This window comes from Cetorhinus maximus, chromosome 6, assembly GCF_964194155.1.
Source record: "Cetorhinus maximus chromosome 6, sCetMax3.hap1.1, whole genome shotgun sequence".
Classification (NCBI taxonomy): domain Eukaryota; kingdom Metazoa; phylum Chordata; class Chondrichthyes; order Lamniformes; family Cetorhinidae; genus Cetorhinus; species Cetorhinus maximus.
In genome coordinates this window covers 15,799,054-15,820,067 of record NC_135884.1, presented here as the reverse complement: position 1 = coordinate 15,820,067, position 21,014 = coordinate 15,799,054, and the positions used below count along the sequence as shown (strand labels likewise).

General features: G+C 44.3%; 1 protein-coding gene across 2 annotated transcripts in view; it reads right to left on the bottom strand.

The window, feature by feature from the left end:
* The window catches only part of dnase1l4.1 (deoxyribonuclease 1 like 4, tandem duplicate 1), a 50,118-nt gene extending 31,855 nt beyond the window's left edge, over positions 1-18,263 (bottom strand). Inside the window, exons 1-2 of one of the 2 annotated variants that reach the window (XM_078543242.1) lie at positions 18,139-18,263; positions 5,325-5,434 (exon numbers count right to left, since the gene is read on the bottom strand). In XM_078543242.1, the coding sequence (XP_078399368.1) occupies positions 5,325-5,405 (81 nt within the window). In that variant the 5' untranslated portion in view covers positions 5,406-5,434; positions 18,139-18,263. Of the gene's footprint in view, positions 1-5,324; positions 5,435-18,138 lie in introns of those variants that run through there. The other variant, XM_078543243.1, reaches the window with a different exon arrangement.
* Between the last annotated feature and the right edge of the window lie 2,751 nt (positions 18,264-21,014).

The window sequence follows — 21,014 nt, the reverse complement described above, 5'->3', positions numbered from 1 at the left end:
TCAGGGTGAGGGGGTGCCTGCTGCCCTGGCATTGGATCGCACACAAGAAATCGAGGTGGGGGCATGGTAGGTGAGGGAAGTGGCCACGCAGTAGGGACACCTGTATAAACTGACCATTCAACTGCAACTGAGCCAATTCAGGCGCAGCCATAGTGATATGATTAGAGTTGGGCTCCGAGACTGCCTGCCCACGCAAGCAACATGGAGGCACAAAAGTGCCACCACCAAGTGCTCCAGAGCTTACCCCCCCGCCCCGGCACAGACTGCAAGTCCACGGCTACCTTATTGGACCGCAGAGCAGTTGGACAGCAGATGTTGTACAATCTCCTTGCCATTGCTGGCCATGTAGCAGTCACTGCTGGAGGCGCTCCCAGTCCCTTGCAATCTCAGCATCCCAGTTAGGAGCAGTCTCCCCCAAGTCATGGTTGCTCACATCTGCCCCTTACTGCAGGACTTGGCGCCGAGGGAACATGGAGGGCATCCACTGCCAGTGGCTGTGAAAGTGACTGCAGTGCTCAATTTCTATGCCAGTGGCTCCTTTCAGGGCTCCTCAGGTGACCTCTGTGGGATTTCACAATCCGCCACCCACAAATGCATCTATGAGGTCACGGATGCCATCTTCTCCATGGTACACAACTTTGTGCTTTTCGTCCGGGACCGGGGCAGCCAGGCTGCAGGGCCATTGGATTCTCCCAGATCTTGGGATTTCCACAGGTGCAGGATGAGATTGACTGCACTCATTTGGTGCTCAGGTCTCTATTGCTGCACTCACTGGACTTCATCAATCACAAGGGCTTCCACTCACTGAATGTGCAGCTGGTATGTGACCACCAGAAACGCGTCCTGCATGATTTCCAGGGAATGTGCACTACGCCTACATCCTCAGTCGGTCACAGATCCCTGTAGTCTCCCAGGGTCCACAGAAGCTGCAGGGGTGGCTCCTCAGGGACAAGGGCTACCTGCAGAGGCTGTGGCTGATGACAGCCATGCGGCGGCCTCAGACTGCAGCAGAGCGACGCTATAATGAGGCTCATGCAGCAGCTCGCAACTTGGTGGAGCAGACCATCTAGATGCTGAAGATGAGGTTCCAGAGCCTGGACCGGGTTGGTGGATCCCTGCAACACAGTCCGCAGAGGGTATCACACATCGTCATCGTCTGCTGCGCCCTTTACAACCTGGCGCTGCAACGGGGAGATGAGCTGGCTGAGGAGGAGATGGAGGAGCTGCACATCTCCTCCGATGAGGAGGACGTCGATGGGGGTGAGGCTCATGAGGTCCTCGGAGGCGACGATGATGGGGATGAGGCCCTCGCACTGGCTAGATGAGGCAGGACTGCTCAAGAGGCCCTCATAGCTGCTAGATTTGTGGAGGATGATGACGGCATGCAGTGAGGTGACCCCATAGTTCCTCACATCGCATTTGTGAACGTTTGACTCCCGTCTGGCTTATTGCAGCGTGAATACCCTCTGTGAGAATGCTCCTGTCATGGAGATGCCGTGGAGGCCCTAATAGTCGCTTGATTGCAGGAGGATGATGACGACATGCAGTGAGGACACTCCATACAACTTCACATAGCCTCTGAGAATGCCTGACCCCTGTCTGGCTGAGGGCAGCTCACTTGTGCTCCGTGATCGGGGTCATATCACAGAGACGCAGCCATGACACTTTAGAAGTTCTGATGCTTTGTCAGCCTTCAGCACCTGAGCCCTTCAGGAGCTGGAGCACAGCATCAGTGGTCACAGATGCTGAAGAGATGGGGGCCAGCCCCCACTTCAAGGTGCTAGAGCACACAGAGAGAATGAGAGAACTCTTTGGAATCTGCCCACTACATTCTGGCAGCAGCAATGACCAGCACTGCCGAGGTGTGGGCATCAGTAATGTTTCCAGGGAGTGTGAGGCTGGACCATTACTTTGGTCTGAAGGCTGCACAGAGCACAGGGAAGAGGCCCTGGATTGAGACACCTGCCTTTATCTTGTGCAGAAAGGTTTCACATCAGAGTGACACGAACACTGCTCATCAGAACAAGGAGCCATAGGCAGGGAGGCATTCTTGGGAGTTTATTGACAATAGTGAACAGTATGTACAAGTGATTAACAACTGTGCCCAGGCTGTGCAACTAATTCCTCTTAGCATTCCTAACCCTGCCGCTACGTCTTGTTGCTCCCTGGACATCCACAGCTGAGATGGAGGCAGCCTGCTGACTGTGATGCCCTGTCTGTGATGATTTTGGCAGGTGTCCTCTGGGGGGCCAAGACTTGGAGGACCCAGGACTGCTTTCAGGGTCCTGCTGTGTGGCAGTAGCACCCTCATTGGCCTGTGGAGCTGGAGCTGCTGAGATCACGGGAAGAGGGGAGTCAGATCGGCTAGACACTCTCCGAGTCACCTAGATGGATGACCCCAGGGGGTACACCTGCTGATCCTCCTCCCTATGGATGCTCGGGGGCCCCAGGCTGACTCCTTGAGGAGCAGGGGTAGATGGAGTGAGATCAAGCTGCCCGGCACCCATTTTGCGTACACACTGTTGGAGGCCAACAATGGCATCAGCGATGGAGTTGAGCTCATGCAGCAGTGCAGGAGCGAAGTTCTGGACCAAGGTCTCCATGGCGGCCACCATCCTGCCAGTGTTGACCTCGGTGCGTTGGCATGCTGGCGCTATCATCTAAGCCTGAAGGCAGATGGACTCCTCCATCGTTCCTTGCAATCTGAGGAATGCAGCGGACATCCCCTCCTGTTGTTCCCGAGCTTACCTTTGCTGTGACATGACTGAGTCCAGACTCTCATCATCTGACTTGGACTCAGCAAATTTCTGGCCTCCAACAGTCCTCCAAGTGCCAGGGAGGTCCCTGCCGCCGCCTGTTGTGGATCAGACAGTGCGATGTGCTCACCAGATTGTGATCCCGGGGCTACTCTAAAGCTAGGTCCCACCGAGGTATGTATCTCTGTGTTGGTGGAGGGTGTGGGTGAGCGCTGTGATGGGACTTCAGGGAGGGTGCCTCCAGATTCCACTCCAGAGGTTTCTTCGGGGCTCGATTGGAGACACTGGGTCATGGACTCTGTCGGCTCTTTGGCAAATATGCCTGTGGAAGCAAGGGGAGATAGTTAGTGCATGGCAGTGGCCTGTGAAACAGGACACATCACTCACAGTATGGTTATCTGATGGATGTTGCACTGCTGGATCCTCACTTTGTAGAGCACCGCCGACCTCACCATCAGCACAGGACCAGCCCATAGCGTGGCCGGCCAGCTGGATGGCTCTGTTTTCAAAGTCCATGAGGACCTTGATTTCAGGCTTGCCACCACAAGTCTGCGACCTCTCTCTCTTGTTGTGTGCTCGCTTGTCCTGCATAGATAGAGATGGAGAAAGAGTAAGCAAGACACCTGCCAGGCCAGATGATAAGTATACCTGGCCTGGGTGGGTGGTGAGTGGTCCCATGGACGGGATGAGGACAATGACGGTGTGTGTGAAAGAGTGAATGGTGATGTCCCTTGCATTGGCAGTGAGTGAGGGCCCTGTGGATGTGTGATGGGTTTGTGAGTGTGTGAGTTGAGAGTGATGAGAAGAGTGACTTACCCTGGTGGAACGGAGGAGAGCATTCAGCCTCATGTGGCACTGGGCGGCTGTCCTCTTCTGAAGGGCGTTGGCGCTGACCACCGCTGCCACCGCCTCCCAAGCTGGATTGGTCATGTTGCTGCCCATCCTGCGGCCAGAACGGGGGTACAGGACATGGTGGTGGGCCTCCACGGCGCCCAGCAGTCGCTCGAGGGACCCGACATTGAAGCGGGGGGACTGCAGTCTTTTTTCCTTTGCTGGCCATGTCTTCTGTGCAGCGATGGTGAGCTGGAAGCAATGAGTGCTGTGCTTGCAGCTGGTCTTTAAACATGGCACCCGGCATGATGCGGTGGTGGGGTGATGGCTGGCAGGCGAATGAGAGCCTGCCATGGAAACGGCGTGTTTCCCAGGAGTGCATAAATAATGAGGCGGGTTTGGGACGATGCAGCATAAAACCCGCCATCGCGGCCGGCGGGTATAACGTTGTTTTACCCACCCGCTACTGCACTTAGTGCAAATCTGGGAAAATTATCTGACATGCCGAGAGAGCAAGAGAAGGAGACGGACACATGTAGACACAGAAATGGACATTGACACGTGCACGAAACAAGACTCAAAGAGAGACAAGGAGAAAAAGAGAGCAGAATTTAATGTCCTCCACAATGGCTAGTTTGGTGGTGAGGGCATTTAATCAGGTAGGTGGGGAGCAGGTGGGGACCCTGCTGGTTTCCCGCCTCTGCCCCAATTAAGTCCATGGTGGGAAGGCTCATGCACAGCCTTCCTGCCCACCACCAATTGAGGCCCACTTAAGGGCCTCATTCCACCTTCGATGGTGTTCACCCAGCAGCGGGCAATGGACTCATTATGAGGGGAGCCTGAAAAGCAAACTCAGCTGTGTTGCTCGCAGGCTTCCGGAGGGTTCCATCATTCAAAGGCACCTGATTGAGGTCTTCAGGAAAGGGTGAGCCTGCACAGAGCTATTTCCCTACCTTGGGTGCCAACTCCCCTCCTCTCTCCCCCACAACCTTGACCAGCCATCACTTGCCTGTGCCCCTTGGTGAGTTGAGGCCTCAGGTAGGTGTAATACTGGTAGCAGCTACTGCCTCCCAGGTGGTGCTGCTGAGCAATGAAGAGTTGATGGCCTCCAAGTGGCCGGCAGTGCTCGGCAGGTGGGACTTTTGCCCCAGGAGTCCTTGATCCTGGGGAAGGCCCATCACTGGCCAGTTAAGTGCCTAATTGGCACTTAATTCAGTGGACCTTCCCAAAAAGAGGTGACACGGCTGTCGCCGGCTCTCTAGCTGGCAAGTGAAACCGCTGTTGCATCCATTAATACCATCCACATGGTGAAGCAAACCAATTCTCAAAAAGGACTGAATTTCTCTGGAATAAAACACTAATAATCTGACAATTTATTATAATCTCTTCGCTGTAGCGTTTTGAATTACTTTTATACAATTATCATTACTGTTAATGGTTCAGGTGGGTTAACTGCTCACAAATGGATATGTTATTTTTCCACAGAATGCATGTTGGGGCCTGAATATCAAGGTACAGTAGACAATAATAACTGTGCCAACTCTGCTCAGTTAATAATCTCTGCTATGCTTCTTTTTAAATGATTAGTTTTTTTTGGGGGTTTGATCATGGTCTTCGTGGAGCGGGGCATGGGGGCGTGGTTTGAGTTGTTATCTTATCTACATTGTTAAATGGCTTTGAAGTCTTGAGTGGCGATTAATGCACAATTTGCACTGTTAAAATTATGATGATACACACATTGACAATTGTTGAGACAACTTCAGGTTTGGAGATTTTACTTATCCCAAGCCGCTGAATGTTAAACGCAGCAATCTTCATCTTCACACTCAAGTCTTTGATTGAGGATTCTAGTAAAGGAAAAAAGAACGCAAGCCATATTAACACATGGAACTTTTGTTGTCACAAAATGGATTGTTCCAGTGAATTGCATTGCTTAATTCTAAAGGCAACTTAATTTATACTTATACTTATAATCCCCCCCCCGCCTTTTTTTTCCAATAATTTATATAGATTTTTCTTTTCCCACCTATTTCCATTATTTTTAAATGTATTTCCATCCATTGTTTTATCTCTGCCTTTTAGCCTATTTCAATTCCTTCACCCCACCCCACCCCCACTAGGGCTATCTGTATCTTGCTTGTCCTGCTTTCTACCCTTAATTAGCACATTCCTTAGATAATATCACCACCTTCAACACCTCTTTTTCCTTTTGTCTGTGACATCTTTTGGTTATCTCCACCTATCACTGGCCCTCTATCCAGCTCTACTTGTCCCACCCTCCCTTAAACCAGCTTATATTTCACCTCTTTTCTATTTTTACTTAGTTCTGTTGAAGAGTCATACGGACTCGAAACGTTAACTGTGTGCCTCTCCGCACATGCTGCCAGACCTGCTGAGTTTTTCCAGGTGTTTTTATTTTTGTTTTGGATTTCCAGCATCCGCAGTTTTTTGCTTTTAACTTATACTCTGTCTGATTCTATTTGTTCTCTCCCTCCCTCAGCTTTGAAAACCGTAACACCTGGTTTTTGTGAAGCTCGAGAATAATGGTTGTCATAATGCCTAGCAACTTCAGTTAAACAAAACATATCCATTATTCTTCCTTTCATTGTTAAGCAGAGGTCAGATACATCCTCGCTGGTACTTTTCCATGAAAAGGGGACACCTACCAAATACTGGATTTGTTGTGCTTCCCTGGTGCTCAATTGTTGCAGCAAGTACAGAGCTATAGAGACCAAGCAGGTCTTAGATTCAAACTGTCACCTGTGCCGACATAGCTAGTCTCAGCTAGGATGATTATTGGGACATTATAATTGGGTACAATTGCCTCTAGGTGATGCAAGAGAAAGATCGGCCAAGATTCCTGCTTCTGCTCAATGTCCAGTGACCTCTCTGGAAAGTACATGTATGTGAACAACAGATGAAAGTTAAAACTGAATAACACCCTGACACTGTGGGGGCCTCACAAATAATGTTCACTCAGGTGAGGCCCTTTTTAAATAAGTGGCATGGAGGCCAGCTCGACAGAATACAGCTTTGAAGGAAGGAAGTTGATGAGTGAGGGAATTCGGTGTAACAAGGGAAGAGGTGCTGTTCCGGACTTTTACAAGACAAGGAATGGTCCAAGAGCAGCAGAGAGAGAGACAGTAAGACCTGAGAGCCGACATCTAAATGCATCATTTAGGTGGGCAGGTAATTGATTGGATGTCGACTTTTATGCTTTTGTCCTTTTTTCTCTCTAAACTAGGACTGTAGTTTAAACTAGGACTGGGGAGATATACAGGGAGATATTGAATTTGTAGCTTAACTAGTTAAACTACTTAATACAACTACAAATAATTGTTGAGCAATATTTCAAACTAAAAATCCTAATTAGTTGGATTAAATGCAATAAAGATGGCAGGGCAGGCAATGTATTGCAGCTGTAGCATGTGGGAGCTGGTGAATACCAGCGCCTACAACTCAAGGAACTCGGGCTCAGAATTAATGAACTGGAGTCCAAACTTTGGACACTGTGATGCATCAGGGAGGAAGAAAGTTACCTGGGCACTTGGTTCCAGGAGGCAGTTACACCCCTTAGGTTAAGTACCTCAGACTTGGGTATGACTATGAGTGAGGCAGGTATGGGGATCCAGATGGTAGCACAGGATGAAGGAGCATCAGCCCTTGCACTTGTCTAACAGGTACAAGGTTCTTACAGCCTGTGTGGACCAAAGCAGGTACTGGAGGGAGGATGAGCAAACTGACCATAGCACCATGGTACAAGGTACATTCAGGTTCAGAGAATAAAAAGGAATGTAGTAGTAGTATACTGTATAGTTAGGAGGATAGATACTGTTCTTTGCAGCCAGGACTGAGAGTCCAGAAGGCTATGTTGCCTACTCAGTGCTAGGGTTGAGGACATCTCAGGTCTAGAGAGGAGGGAGTGGTAAGGGAAGAATCCAGCTGTTATGGTGCATGGAGGGTACCAGCAACATGGGTAGCGCTAAGAAACAGGTATTGCTAAGGGAGTATGAGTAGCTAGAGGCTAAATTTAAAAAGCGGAACCTCAAGGTCAGTAATCTCTGGATTACAACTTGAGCCACAAGCAAATTGGCATAGGATTAGTAAAATCAGACAGTTGAATGCATAGCTCAGTGATTATTGCAGGAGAAATGGGTTTCATTTCATGATGCACTAGCACCAAGGGAGCTGTTCCATTGGGATAGGCTTCACTTAAACAGCGTTGGGACCAAAGTCTGTGAAAATCTTAAATCTAGGGCCGCGGGGAGAACTTCAAACTAAATACTTGGGGGAGGATTCAGGGGAGGGAATATTTAGAAAGTTAAAGAGAAAGGACAAGGTGATAGCGCAGGGTAGTGATATGGGTAATGATAACCAGAGGGACAGAGCATACAAACATAAGAGTGTACCAGCAAGTAGGCTCAGTATAGGGAAAAATGGTAGCAAGGCAAAATTAAAGGCTTTTTATCTGACTGCATGCAGCATTCATAACAAGATGAATGAATTGATAGCACAAATAGAAATAAATAGTATGATATGATACCAATATAGAATTGTGGTTGCAAGATGATCAAGACTGGGTACTGAACATTCAAGAGTATTTGACATTTTGAAAGGATGGGAAGAAATAAAAAGGAAGTGGGGTAGCTTGTTAATAAAAGATGAGATAAGTATAGCAGTGAAAAATGATTTTGATTTGATGTAGATTGTGTGGAGATAAGAAATACCATGAGAAAGAAGTCACAGGTGGGAGTAGTTTATAAGCTCTCTAACAGTAACTGCACTGTACGGCAAAGTATAAATCAAGAAATAATAGGAGCTTATAAGCAAGGTACTGTAATAGTCATGGGCAATTTTAATCTTCATATAAATTAAATAAATCAAATTGGCAAAGGTAGCCTTGAGGATGAGTTCATAATTTGTATTCAGGCGGTTTCTTAGAACAATATATTGTGGAAACAGGTTATTTTAAACCTGGTAATGTTTAATGAGGACAGGATTAATTAATGACCTCAAAGTAAAGGATCCTTTAGGGAAGAGTGACCGTAACATTACGACATTTCATATTCAGTTTGAGGGTGAGAAACTTGGGTCTGAAACTATTGTATGAAACTTAAATAAAGGAAATTACAAAGGTATGAATACAGAGTTGGCTAAAGTATATTAGGAAAATAGGTTAAAAGGTACGATGGTAGATAAGCAGTGGCAGGTTTTTAATGAGATAGTTCATAGTACTCAACTGAGGTATATTCTATTGAGAAAAAAAGCCTCTATGAGAAGGGTGAACCATCTGTGCCTAACTAAGGAAGTTAAAAATGGCATCAAATTGAAAAAAAAGTATACAAAATTGTAAAGATTAGTGGTAGACTGGAAGATTGGAAAAATTCTAGACATCAGCAAAGGATAACTTAAAAAAAAAGATGGAGAACTTAGAAAATGAGACTAAAGTAACAGAAAATATAAATACCAACAGTAAGAGCAATAGTAAGAGAGTAAGTATATTAAAAAAAGAGAGTAGTTAAAGTGAATATTGATCCCTTAATGGATGAGCCTGGGGAATTAATAATGGGAAGCAAGGAAATGACCGAGACATTGAATAAGTTTTGTATCTGTCTTCACGGTAGAAGGCACTAAAACCATCCCAAGAACCCTAGAAAATCAAGGTCAAAAAAGGGGGAGGAACTTTTCACGATCACTAGAGAAGAAGTACTAGGAAAACTAATGGGGTTGAAGACTGACAAGTCCTCTGGACCTGATGGTCAGCATGCTAGGGTCTTAAAGAAGTGTCTGCAGAGATAATGGATGCATTGGTTGCAATCTTCCAAAATTTCCTAGTTTCTGGAAAGGTCCCAATGGATTGGAAAACTGCAAATGTAATGACCCTACTCAAGAGAGGAGTGAGACAGAAAGCAGGGAACTATTGGCCAGTTCTCAGGATGACATAACCTATCTATACCCCTTTTGGACTCTTGTGTGGGCAAAAATTTGGCAGGTGGAGTATAATAAAGGAAAATGTGAGGTTATCCACTTGTTGGGAAGAATAGAAAAACAGGAGAGAAGCTGCAGAATGCTGCGGTATACACAAATCTGGGTGTCCTCATACATGTATCACAAAACGTTAGCATATAGGTACTGCAAGTAATTGGGAAGGCGAATGGAATGTTGACCTTTACCCTTTATTGCAAGGGAGATGGAGTATAAAAGTAGGGAAGCCTTGCTGCAACTGAACAGTGTGTGGGTGAGATCGCACCGAGAGTACTGTACACAGTTTTAGTCTCCTTATTTAAGGAGTGATTAAACTTGTAATGGAGGCAGTTCAGCAAAGGTTCAATAGGTTGATTCCTGGGATGAAGGGGTTGTTTTATGAAGAAAGGGTGAGCAGGCTGGACCTATATTCATTGGAGTTTAGAAGGATGAGAGGTGACTTTATTGAAACATATAAGATTCTGAGGGGAGCGGGGCTTGACAGGGTAGATGCTGAGAGGATGTTTCCCCTCATGAGGGAATCTAGAACTAAGGGGCACAGTTTAAAAATAAGGAGTCTCCCCTTTAAGATAAGAATGAGGAGGAATTTTATTTTTCAGAGGGAATTCTCTACCCGAGAGAGCAGTGGAGGTTGCGTCACTGAATATATTGAAGGTTGAGATAGACAGATTTTTGATCTGCAAGTAAGTCAAGGCATTTGGGGGCAGACAGGAAAATGCAATTGAGACCGTGATCAGGTCAGCCACCATCTTAATGAATGGTGGAGAGCCTCGAGGGTTCAAATGGCCTATTCTTGCTCCTATTTCTTACATTCTTATGGACACTCAGAATGTCAGTGCCTTCAGAGAAAGATGGGAGAAAATAAGGCCTTCCCCCTCCCCTCACCACCAGGTATGAAACAGGTATTTAAAAATTACATATTTAATGCAATATAAGACTACACCATTGCATAAAACAAGAAACAAGTGGCTAACAATATGAAATAAAAAACAGAAAATGCTGGAAATACTCAGCAGGTCAGAGAGCATCTGCGGAGAGAGGAAGATTGGGTGAACAGGCCAAGTTGATATTTTATCAGAACTTGGTCTCCTCGCTCCAAAGGTGCTGAGTGTTTACAGAATTTTCTGTTCCTACGACCTACATTGCATTATATCCAGCCATCAACACGAGGTGTCACGGGTGGACAGGGTAATGAAAACAAGCGGAGAATGAGATATTTTGCAGGATTGATTGTGTGAAGCAACATGGTGGGATGAGGAACAAGCTGTTGCTTGTGTAAAATGTTTTGTGCTATTTTTCCCACAAGAGTCTGGCACTTGAATTGACTCCAAACCAGTTTGTTTTCGGATCTTTGTTCACTTTTGCTCTTGCCTCTACAATGTTGGCTGTAATAGTATCTCTCTGTGCCCAATAGGCATGTTTTCCTTTGTCCTCTGTGTATGAGAGCGAGCTAAGAGCTGCTTGGGTATTTATTTGGCACTTTCCATTTTCCAATCACACGACACGTCAATTAAATATACAAGCAAGGGCAAGGGGATTTTAATTTATGTCCAAAATGATATTCTACAGGAATATTAAAGGGAATGTGTATTTATCTGAATTGCGTTATGATTTTTTTTTGTAAAGAGATACAGATTTATTTACTTGGAATGAAAATAAACCATTTGACTCACTACACTTGCTTCTTGTATCGTGAATGCATTCCTCCAAATAAGGTGGAGTAAAAATTCATCTCGATCCTTTCTCAGAGCTGCCCAAGAGGCTGAGAAGCTAATTAAACTTAGGCCTACCCATCTCTGCACCCAACAAAGCCTAGCCTCCATAGGCAGCTCCCTTGACTGAAAACTTTGACCTTTTGTCAGTGCTAAGTTCACCGACCTTTGTTTCTCTTTTCACAGATGCTACTTGACCTGTTGAGCAGCTCCAGCATTTTCTGTCATTAACGTCAATTTAAGGCCGCCTGTCTTACTGGTATCTGCCCTCAGGCATGTCCCGGAATGGGGTACTTGGTGCAGGTCCTTGGTGATGTTGGGGAGGGGGACAGGGAGGGGAGGTCGGGGGGCACAATCATGGTGTCTGTGGAAAGTGTTTTGTTTCATTTCCAAAAATATATATTTTATATATGTTTACCTTGCAGCCTTCAGGTCTGTTTACATTGCTCATCAGTCACTAATTTATCTTAAGGAACCTTCAGCAGGTATGGGCCCCTAATTAACATTTCAAGCATCCTAATGTCTACAGGCCTTCCAACTCCAAATTGGAATACTTCAGGTGTAAAACAGACATAAGGCATACAAATTTTCCCCTGATCTTCCTAACCTCTTTGTGTTTTTTTCATTCTTTCATGAGATGTGGGCAAGACCAGGATTTGCATATTTATTTGCCAGTATTTGTTGCCCATCCCCAATGGCCCTTGAACTGAGTGGCATCTCAAAGCTCAAAGTTAACCACGTTGCTGTGGGATTGGAGTCATATTTAGGCCAGGTAAGGATGGCATATTATCAGTAAACTAGATGAGTTTTTACAACAATTGATAAATTTAAATTCTATCAGCTGCCATGGTGGAATTTGAACCCACGTTCCCAGCCCCTGGATTACTAGTCCAGTGACATTACCACTATGTCATCATTTCCCCAACGTGAATCAACTGCTCCATTAAATCTTTCCTAATTTCTGTGGGAGGGGATGTGGTTGAGGCAGTGGCCTTCTGATCAGCTGCCAATAACTCCTTTTATCCAGGGTTTCCATTGAAGTTACCAATCTGAAGAAATCCCTGACTAATACCTTTATAACTCATTGCCAAATGGTAGGAAAAATAACTACATTAACAATATCAATTACCTCAGAATTAATTACCTTTTCTGCTCATCTTAGCTTATCTAAAACGTCCTGAGGGAAGACAAAAAGAAATAGGAACAGGAGTAAGCCACATGGCTCATCGAGCCTGCTCTGCCATTACATACAATCATGGCTGATCTTGGGCTTCAACTCTATTTTCTTGCCTACTCCCCTTGTCCCTTTAATGCCCCCGAAAGACCAAAAATCTGTCTATCCCAGCCTTAAATGTATTCAACAATAGAGCATCCACAACCCTCTGGGGTAGAGAATTCCAAAGATTCAAAACCCTTTGAGTGAAATAATTTCTCCTCGAATCAGTTCTAAATCCTGAGACTGCGCACCCATGTTTTAGACTCTCCAACCAGCGGAAACAATCTCTCAATGTCCATCCTATCAAGCCCCCTCAGAATTTTGTAGGTTTCAATGAGATTGCCACTCTTTCTTCCAAACTCCAGAGAATATAAACCCAGTTTACTTAACCTTTCATCATAGGTCAATCCTCTCATCTCAGGGACCAATCTGGTGAACCTTTGCTGTACCACCTCCAAAGCAAATGAAGCCTTTCTTAAATGTGGAGACCAAAACTGCACACAGTACTCCACATGCGGTCTCACCAAAACCCTGTACAACTGTAGCAAGATTTCTTTATTCTTGTACTTCAATCCCCTTGCAACAAAGGCCAAAATACCATTTGCCTTCCTAATTGCTTGTTGTACCTGCATGCTAACTATCTGCATTCTTTGTACCAGCACACCCAAGCCTCTTTGAACAGCAACTCTTACAAGTTTCACACCTTTTAAAAGTTATTCTGCTTTTCTATTCTTACGAACAAAGCGAATAACTTCACGTTTCCCTACATTATACTCCATCTGCCATTTTGTTGCCAACTCATTTAACCTGTCTATATCTCTTTGCAGCCTCTCTGTGTCCTCCCCACAGCACACCGTTCCACCTAGCCTGTTATCAACAGTAAACTTTGATACATTACTCTCTGTATCTTCATCTAGGAGGGAGGGGGAGGGTGGCATTTTCTAATCTCTAATTTTGCTTGAGCTTTCTAACAGGAGTACATTTGCTTTTGACTTAGAAGGTTGTGGGTTCAAGTCCCATTCCAGAACTTGAGTACAAATTCAAGGCTGACACTTCAGTGTGGTACTGATAAGGATACTACACTGTCTTTCAGATTTGACATTAAACTGAGCCTTTTCAAGTGGACCCCATGGCACTATTTCGAGGGGACTTATTCCAGGTATCCTGGCTGATATTTATCCCCCAATCAACATCATTACAACTTTGGTCCAAACATGGACAAAAGAGCTGAACTCAAGAGGTGAGGTGAGAGTGACTGCCCTTGACATCAAAGCAGTATTTTAAACAAGTGTGACATCAATGGGTTCTAGCAAAAGAGCTGTCAATGGGTATCAGGAAGAAACTCGCCACTGTTTGGAATCATACCTAACACAAAGGAAGATGGATGTGGTTTTTGAAGGTCAATCATCTTGGTCCCAGGACATCACTGCCTAACCATCTTCTGCTGCCTCATCAATGACCTTCCCTCCATCACAAGGTCAGAAATGGCAATGCTCGCAGATGATTGCATCTCGGTGCCATTCACAACTCCTCAGATACTGAAGCAGTGCATGTCCATATCCAGCAAGACCTGGACAACATTCAGGCTGGGGCTAATAAGTGGCAAGTTACATGTGCGTCGCACAAGAGTCAGGCAATGACCATCTCCAACAAAAGAGAATGCAACCATCTCCTCCTGACATTCAATGGCATTACCATCGCTGAACCCTCCACAATCAGCATCCTGGGGATTACCATTGACCAAAAACTGAACTGGACCAGCCACATAAATACTGTGGCTACAAGAGCAGGTCAGAGGCTAGGAATTCTGCAGAAAGTGACTCATCTCCTAACTCCTCAAAGCCTGTCCACCATCTACAAGGCACAAGTCAGGAGTGTGATGGAATACTCTACACTTGCCCGGATGAGTGCATTGTTGGACTCAAGAAACACCTGAGAAACCTGACACCATTCAGGACAAAGCAGTCCCCTTGATTTGCACCCCATCTACCAACTTCAACATTCAGTCCCTCCACCATTGGCACACCATGGCCGTAGTGTGTTCCATCTACATCTTGCACTGCAGCAACTCAGCAAGGCTCCTTCAACTTCAGCTTCCAAACCCGTGATCACTACCACCTAGAAGCACAAGGGCAGCAGGTGTTTGGGAACAGCAGCACCTGCAAGTTCCCCACAAGGCCACACACCATCCTGACTTGAAACTATATTGCCATTTCTTCACATTTGCTATCTCACAACTAGCTGGCCAAAAACAATTAGTTCAAAATATTTTCTACAGAATCACTGAAATTTAAAATGGCTTCACAACTGCATTGGGAACCCACCAAATCCCCAGAAGCACAGGAAGAAAAAAAAAGATTACTTCAGCACCATTTAAAAAAAATTAAAGCTGTACTCCCCTGGACTGAAAACAGCCATGGATGGTAAATCAACAGTGCCAGACCAATTAAGGCAGATGGAAGGGCCAGACCAGGCACAAAATTGGACAGAGGCTGAATAAGCGAATACACTATTATATTCAGTAGGTCCAATTGCCAATGACATAATTGCCATTCAAAGAATAAATGAACTTTCCCAATAACTTTGAAGAAGTCATTCCATCCTTAGACACCAATTTTAACCTAAGAAGCGACAAAATGTTGGGGTGAGCAAAAATTTATCAAGAGAGTGCAATATAGATTGGCTGAAGGCTGTGACTATGGTGACCTTAAGCCAGAACTCATTAAGAGGCCTCATAAGAATAGTGGGAGTGGCAGATGATACTCTTTCAGATGTACACTGATCTAAAGAAGATCTGACTTTGGAAAAAGCCATCCAAATCATCAGACAATCAAAAGTCCACCACCATTTTGTGTGACAAAGTTAAACCGTGGTATAGAGCAACCCCAACAATCCAGCTCATAAAGCAACATCAGGGCAAGGAATCTCCAGGGCAAGGAAAGCAATACCCAAACGAAATACAAAATGGTGGCACCAAAAGACTTCACAGGCGTGAGTAGTGTCCATCAATCACTGTACAGTGCTTTCACTGCAACCATCTGGGACACTTTGGAAAGATGTACAAGTCCAAAACCTCAAGATGTGTGGAGGATTCCAAATAAGACCATGAGATAGATGAGCCACACCTTGATGAAGTCCAACAATGCTTCTTGATAGAAATCAAGCCCCCCCCCGGATTCACATTTTGGAACTCTGACATATCTGTAAATGGTCACCATTATGAATTTCAAGTTAGACACAGGGGCCAGTGTGATGGTCCTATCAGGAACCGGGGCTAAAAGACCCCTGGCTATGGATGACAGACCCACAACTGTATGGTCCCGGAGGAATCCAACTGCCAGTCACGGGCATCATTCAAAAGCTGTTCCATAATGGCAATAAGCAAATAATCGAAATTCTGTATGTCATCTGCAATCAACCCTTTTATCTCCTGAGCAGAGAGGCCTGTGTTGCCCTCATCCTCCTCAAAATGGCAGAAGACATCAAAACAACCACTGTAGTCAACTACACTGAATTGGAGGCTCCCAGGAGGTCCACCAGTGCTGATGATCTCGACTGGGATGTCAGTTTGGAATTATCCTCACCGTTTGCAGAGGCAGTTATTCCAGCTCCTTTCCAAATGACAGAAAACACTCTTCTTCAGTCAAATCAGCCAAACCTCCTGATGGGCACCAACACAGTTAAAACAGAAGATACAGAAGAGAAGGAGCAGCAGCAGAAGGTTGGGCCCGAACTTCAGAGTCAAACAGTTGCTGCCACAGAACCAGGGAATCTACAGCAACAAAGCTGAAGCTTCAAGCTCACACGCAAAACATGAAGTCGACCCAGGAGCAGGAGAGAAGCAACCACCAGCTCAACAAGACAAAACTCAGGGAGGCACAAGTGCACATGAAGAAACAGAGAGCAACTTTAGAAGCCAAACTGCAGGTTGAGCTCAAGGATGAGGAACATAAAAACATGAATAAGGTAAATCTTCAACTTTCAAGAAGAACATGGTGGACCCCATTGAGAAAGAAAACCCGAATCCACTCTATGAATGAACGGAGAGAACATTCCCCCTGGAAGGAGAGGGTTAAGCCCATGATATCGGACCAAGGAGACAGATTGTCAACAAAGCAAAATATAACTCTAAGGAGCTCAAAAAGTGAACCAGATGTTGACACCCAAGTATGTGAAATACCAAGTACTAGAACTTCAACTCCAGACCAACAAGATCAGCCCAAAGCATTTGAGATTACCACTCCTCCAAACTTGAAAAGAATAAGATCTGGTAGAGTCATAAAGACTCCAGACCATCTGAATCTGTAAAGTCAGAGACTTGGAGGGAGAAGGGTTAGCATGTCAATATAATTGTAAATACATTTGGGTAAAGACTTGGAGGGCAGGTGTAATTTTAGGGTGTTTGGGACCGTAAAGGTTAATGTGGGACTGGGGAAACAGTATCGCTCACATTATGATGTAGAGAGTCACATGGGAGTAGTAGCGTGTAGTGGTGAGTCTGGTAGCAGTTGGCATGAAGATAGCACCTAGTCAGAACTCTATCTTGTATATAAGTATATAGTTATATATTATTAATAAACAGTTATTGTCATTCAAACAAGCCTCTGGACCTCTTCGTGAGCCAACATACAAGCTTACAACATTGTAATGTAGGAAACTTAGCAGCTAATTCGAACACGTGATAATGACCAGAAGATTTCTTTTTGATTTTTGTTTTATTCTTTCATGGGATGTGGGCATAGTCCTCAGTGGTGAGGCATTTATGTCTGTGTCCCTCTTCCTGTCCCCACCACATACTGCAAGCTTTGCTTTGCTGCAGTTAGTGTTAGCATGGTTTGTTTTTAGACTTGCACAAAGGTTTTCAAAAAAAAATTCACACATCATGGAATACAGTCAGGAGTATTTTTGCAAACTGCAGTTTGAACTGGTGCGTGTTTAGCAGAAAAAGGACATGGATCATCAGACTAAGCAATACACTCTGGACTATGTTTTGTATGTTTCCCATTCTGTGGAGAATCTAATTGCCTGGGCTTTCATCAAGAGGAAAAATCATCTCTTTATTATCACCATCTCATAGGCAGAAGTTGGCCATCTCCTTATTAAAACCTTCTCCAGTTCTCTAAATTATCACGTAAACCAGTTTTGAATGGATACTTTTTTTCCCCACCAGTTCCACCATCTAGCTATGAGAAAATCAGGTTCACTTGTACAGGCTCATACATTTCCTCTCCATCTTGAATAAAATTACCTCAAAATCTGAGATCCATGTGTCAAAAAGGGGAAGTAGTTTCAAGCTGAGCTCACTTTAATAGCATTGCATTGTTAGGTTTTTCTACAGTGCTGATAACCAACATTTCACTTAGACTGCAGGCTAATTTTCATCTGATTTACAAATAGCAGCAACCCTGTCCTCTCATAATAATGTCGAGACAAAATTGTTTCTTTAACAAGAACTATGAGAGTGATTGTCAACATTCTCCTGAAAAGGTTGCATTCTCAGAAGTCATTATTTTTCAAAGCTTCACATTCTCAAAAGTAGTTCGCCATGGAGAAAAATAAGTAATGTCCCATTTTTCAGTTAAACCCCCCTACTAGTACTAATGCATTAAGCAAATGAACGAATGAAAGAGTTCCTTACCTGTCACCAGCAGGATCTGGTCTGTGTTTCTTTGGGTGAACAATTTTAGCCTGTGGAGGTTTTGAGCAACAGCTAAAATGTGGTAGAACCTGATAGATGAGCTGTGCCGTTAGAAGTGAAGAAAGCAACCTATCTTACAGGGGTTACAGCCTGTGTTTGAATTCAATATGGGTATGCCGGAGGAGTTTGCGTGCGTTCCAGTATATTTTCTGCAATAACCACTTCCTCTAGATCTAAGACTAGAAACCCCAGCCACACGTTGTTCAAAGAACCTTTGGTATGCCTTTATTGAAGGCAAAGAGCATCTTGCATGTTCCCACGCATAGAGACACCCACGCACTCACTCACTATCATGTAAATCAACTGCGCTACGGACTAATGCATCCTGGAATGCTATGAATATCCCAGATAAGAAATGGTATTTCAGATGTAACACTAGTAGAGCTTCACGCGCAGTCCCCTTCTTCTGTTAGAGCTCACCCCTTGTTTCTGAGCATGCTATATGTAAAATTATAGAATCTCAAATGCACAAAGTTGCTTTCATGCAATTCAAAAAAAGAAAGCTAACCCCTCAGTCTTTGAAGTTTTGGAAAGAAAAAGGTATCTGAAAAGTAATTCCAATTCAAAGGAATCTTAAATAAATTAAAATTATGGACAACTGCCTAATCTCCCCATGTGACACAGCGGTGTAGCACTGAATGTAAATGCTCAATTTCCTAATTTTTCCTAAGACAAACTGTTTCAGGTAACAGCGTTAACAGCAAGACCAGCATTTATTGTTGAACAGATAAAGTGGGCTTATCAGCCCAAGCCTGAATGTTGTCCAGGTCTTGCTGAATCTAGGCACGGACTGCATCAGTATCTGAGGAGTTGCAAATGAAGCTGAACACTCTGCGATCATCAACGAACTGCCCTATTTCTGACCTTATGACGGAGGGAAGGTCATTGACGGAGTAGCTGAAGATTGTTGGGCCTAGGTCGCTGCCTTGAAAAAATCCTGCAGTGATGCCCTGGGGCTGAGATGATTGGTCTCCAACAAAACACAACCATTTTCCTTTGTGCTGGATATAACTTCAACCAAAGGAGAATTATGGCCCCGATTCCCATTGACTTCAGTTTTACTAGGGATCCTTGACGCCACACTCAGTCAAATGCTGCCATGATATCAAGTGTAGTCACACTCACATCACCTCTAGAATTCAACTCTTTTGTCCATGTTTGGATGAAGGTCTGGAGCTGAGTGGCCCTGGTGGAACCAAGCTGAGCATCAGTGAGCAGGTTATTGGTGAGTAAATGTCCCTTGATAGCACTGTGGACAAGACTTTCCATCACTTTGCTGATAATTGAGAGTAGACTGATAGGGCGATAATTAGCCAGATTGGATTTATCCTGCTTTTTGTTGATAGGATATAACTGGGATACTTTCCACTTTTATAAAAGCAAAAAGCTAAAAGCTACTGCGGATGCTGGAAATCCAAAACAAAAACAGAATTACCTGGAAAAACTCAGCAGGTCTGGCAGCATCGGTGGAGAAGAAATCAGTTAACCCTGAAGGGTCGTGAAGGCTCGAAATGTTAACTGATTTCTTCTCCACCGATGCTGCCAGACCTGCTGAGTTTTTCCAGGTAATTCTGTTTTTGTTTTATACTTTCCACTTTGTTGGGCAGATGCCAATGTTGTAACTGTACTGGAACAGCTTGGAATTGGGTAGATGCCAGATCCTGATCATCTGTAATAGTTTAACTCACTTTATCTTTTAACTACCTCAGCTGTTCTTTGACTTCTCTTTTGTTATTAATGCTTGTTTTTGTCCTTTGCTACCCTTAGTGATTTTTTTCCTTTACTTATTTTTCTTTTTAGGTATCCTCAGTTACCCTTTGTGAATCTCACTCCACTCTTTTCGTTTTCTTGTATTTTTGCTTATTTTTCATGCTCCTTTTAACATTGTTAATCCAACATTATCTAGGCCTTGCTCTTAATTATTGTCAAAAGCAGAATACACTTGCTTTCAGTCTGCACCCTTCTGTAGTTTGCATTTTCTTGTATTCTCTTAGGCTGCAGTTATTTTACAACGTTTACATTAATGCAAGGTTCCTTTAGGTGCATGTTGGTCCTGCTCCCATTGAAACTGAATCCAAAACCAGTCTGTGTGAGATTACATCCAATAGGTGGTCTAATAGCTAGAAAGGGGTGTGAAGTATTTCCAATCTATTAACAGCTAATAATTTCAGTTCGATGACTGAGCTTGCTCAGACTTGATTTAAGAAGTGTTTATGTTAAAACATAATTGTGCATTCACCCCTATCTAGTTTGACCTCATTTGTGCTTCTGATGTACAAAGAAGAGAGAGAATTATGTTGTGTATCATGTATAGCATATTATCTTTATATCAAAACATAAATTATCTTGGATCTGGCTCCAACCAAGAGCATCATAAATGAAGCTCTTGAATTTGATCAAATTGTTATAAGCAGTGAAAATTCATTCCTGCTTTTCCAAACTGTTCCTCACTTTGAAGACAGCAGACAGTAACGCGTTGAACAGGTAACAATATAAATTAGGACATGGCAGTTGGTATTGTGTCTTCTTGGGGCTGATTTTAAAATCTTTGGTTTCTGGTTTTCTTAAAAAAAAACTCTTATAGAGTGTCGTGATCTGATCAAAGTGTTGTTTTTGGCACAAGCTCAGTTCCTTAAACCTACTCTTATCTGTCAAACACAGAAAACATTTGTCCTCCATTTGTGTGTACTTGCACACTTCCATGAAGCAATGCTTTAAATTTGAGGATCTGTTTAACTTCCCTTTCATGACACCCGAGATTGGGGTCCAAGTGTTATGAGGTCGTCAAAGACTTGAGATTCATGGGGGCACATCAA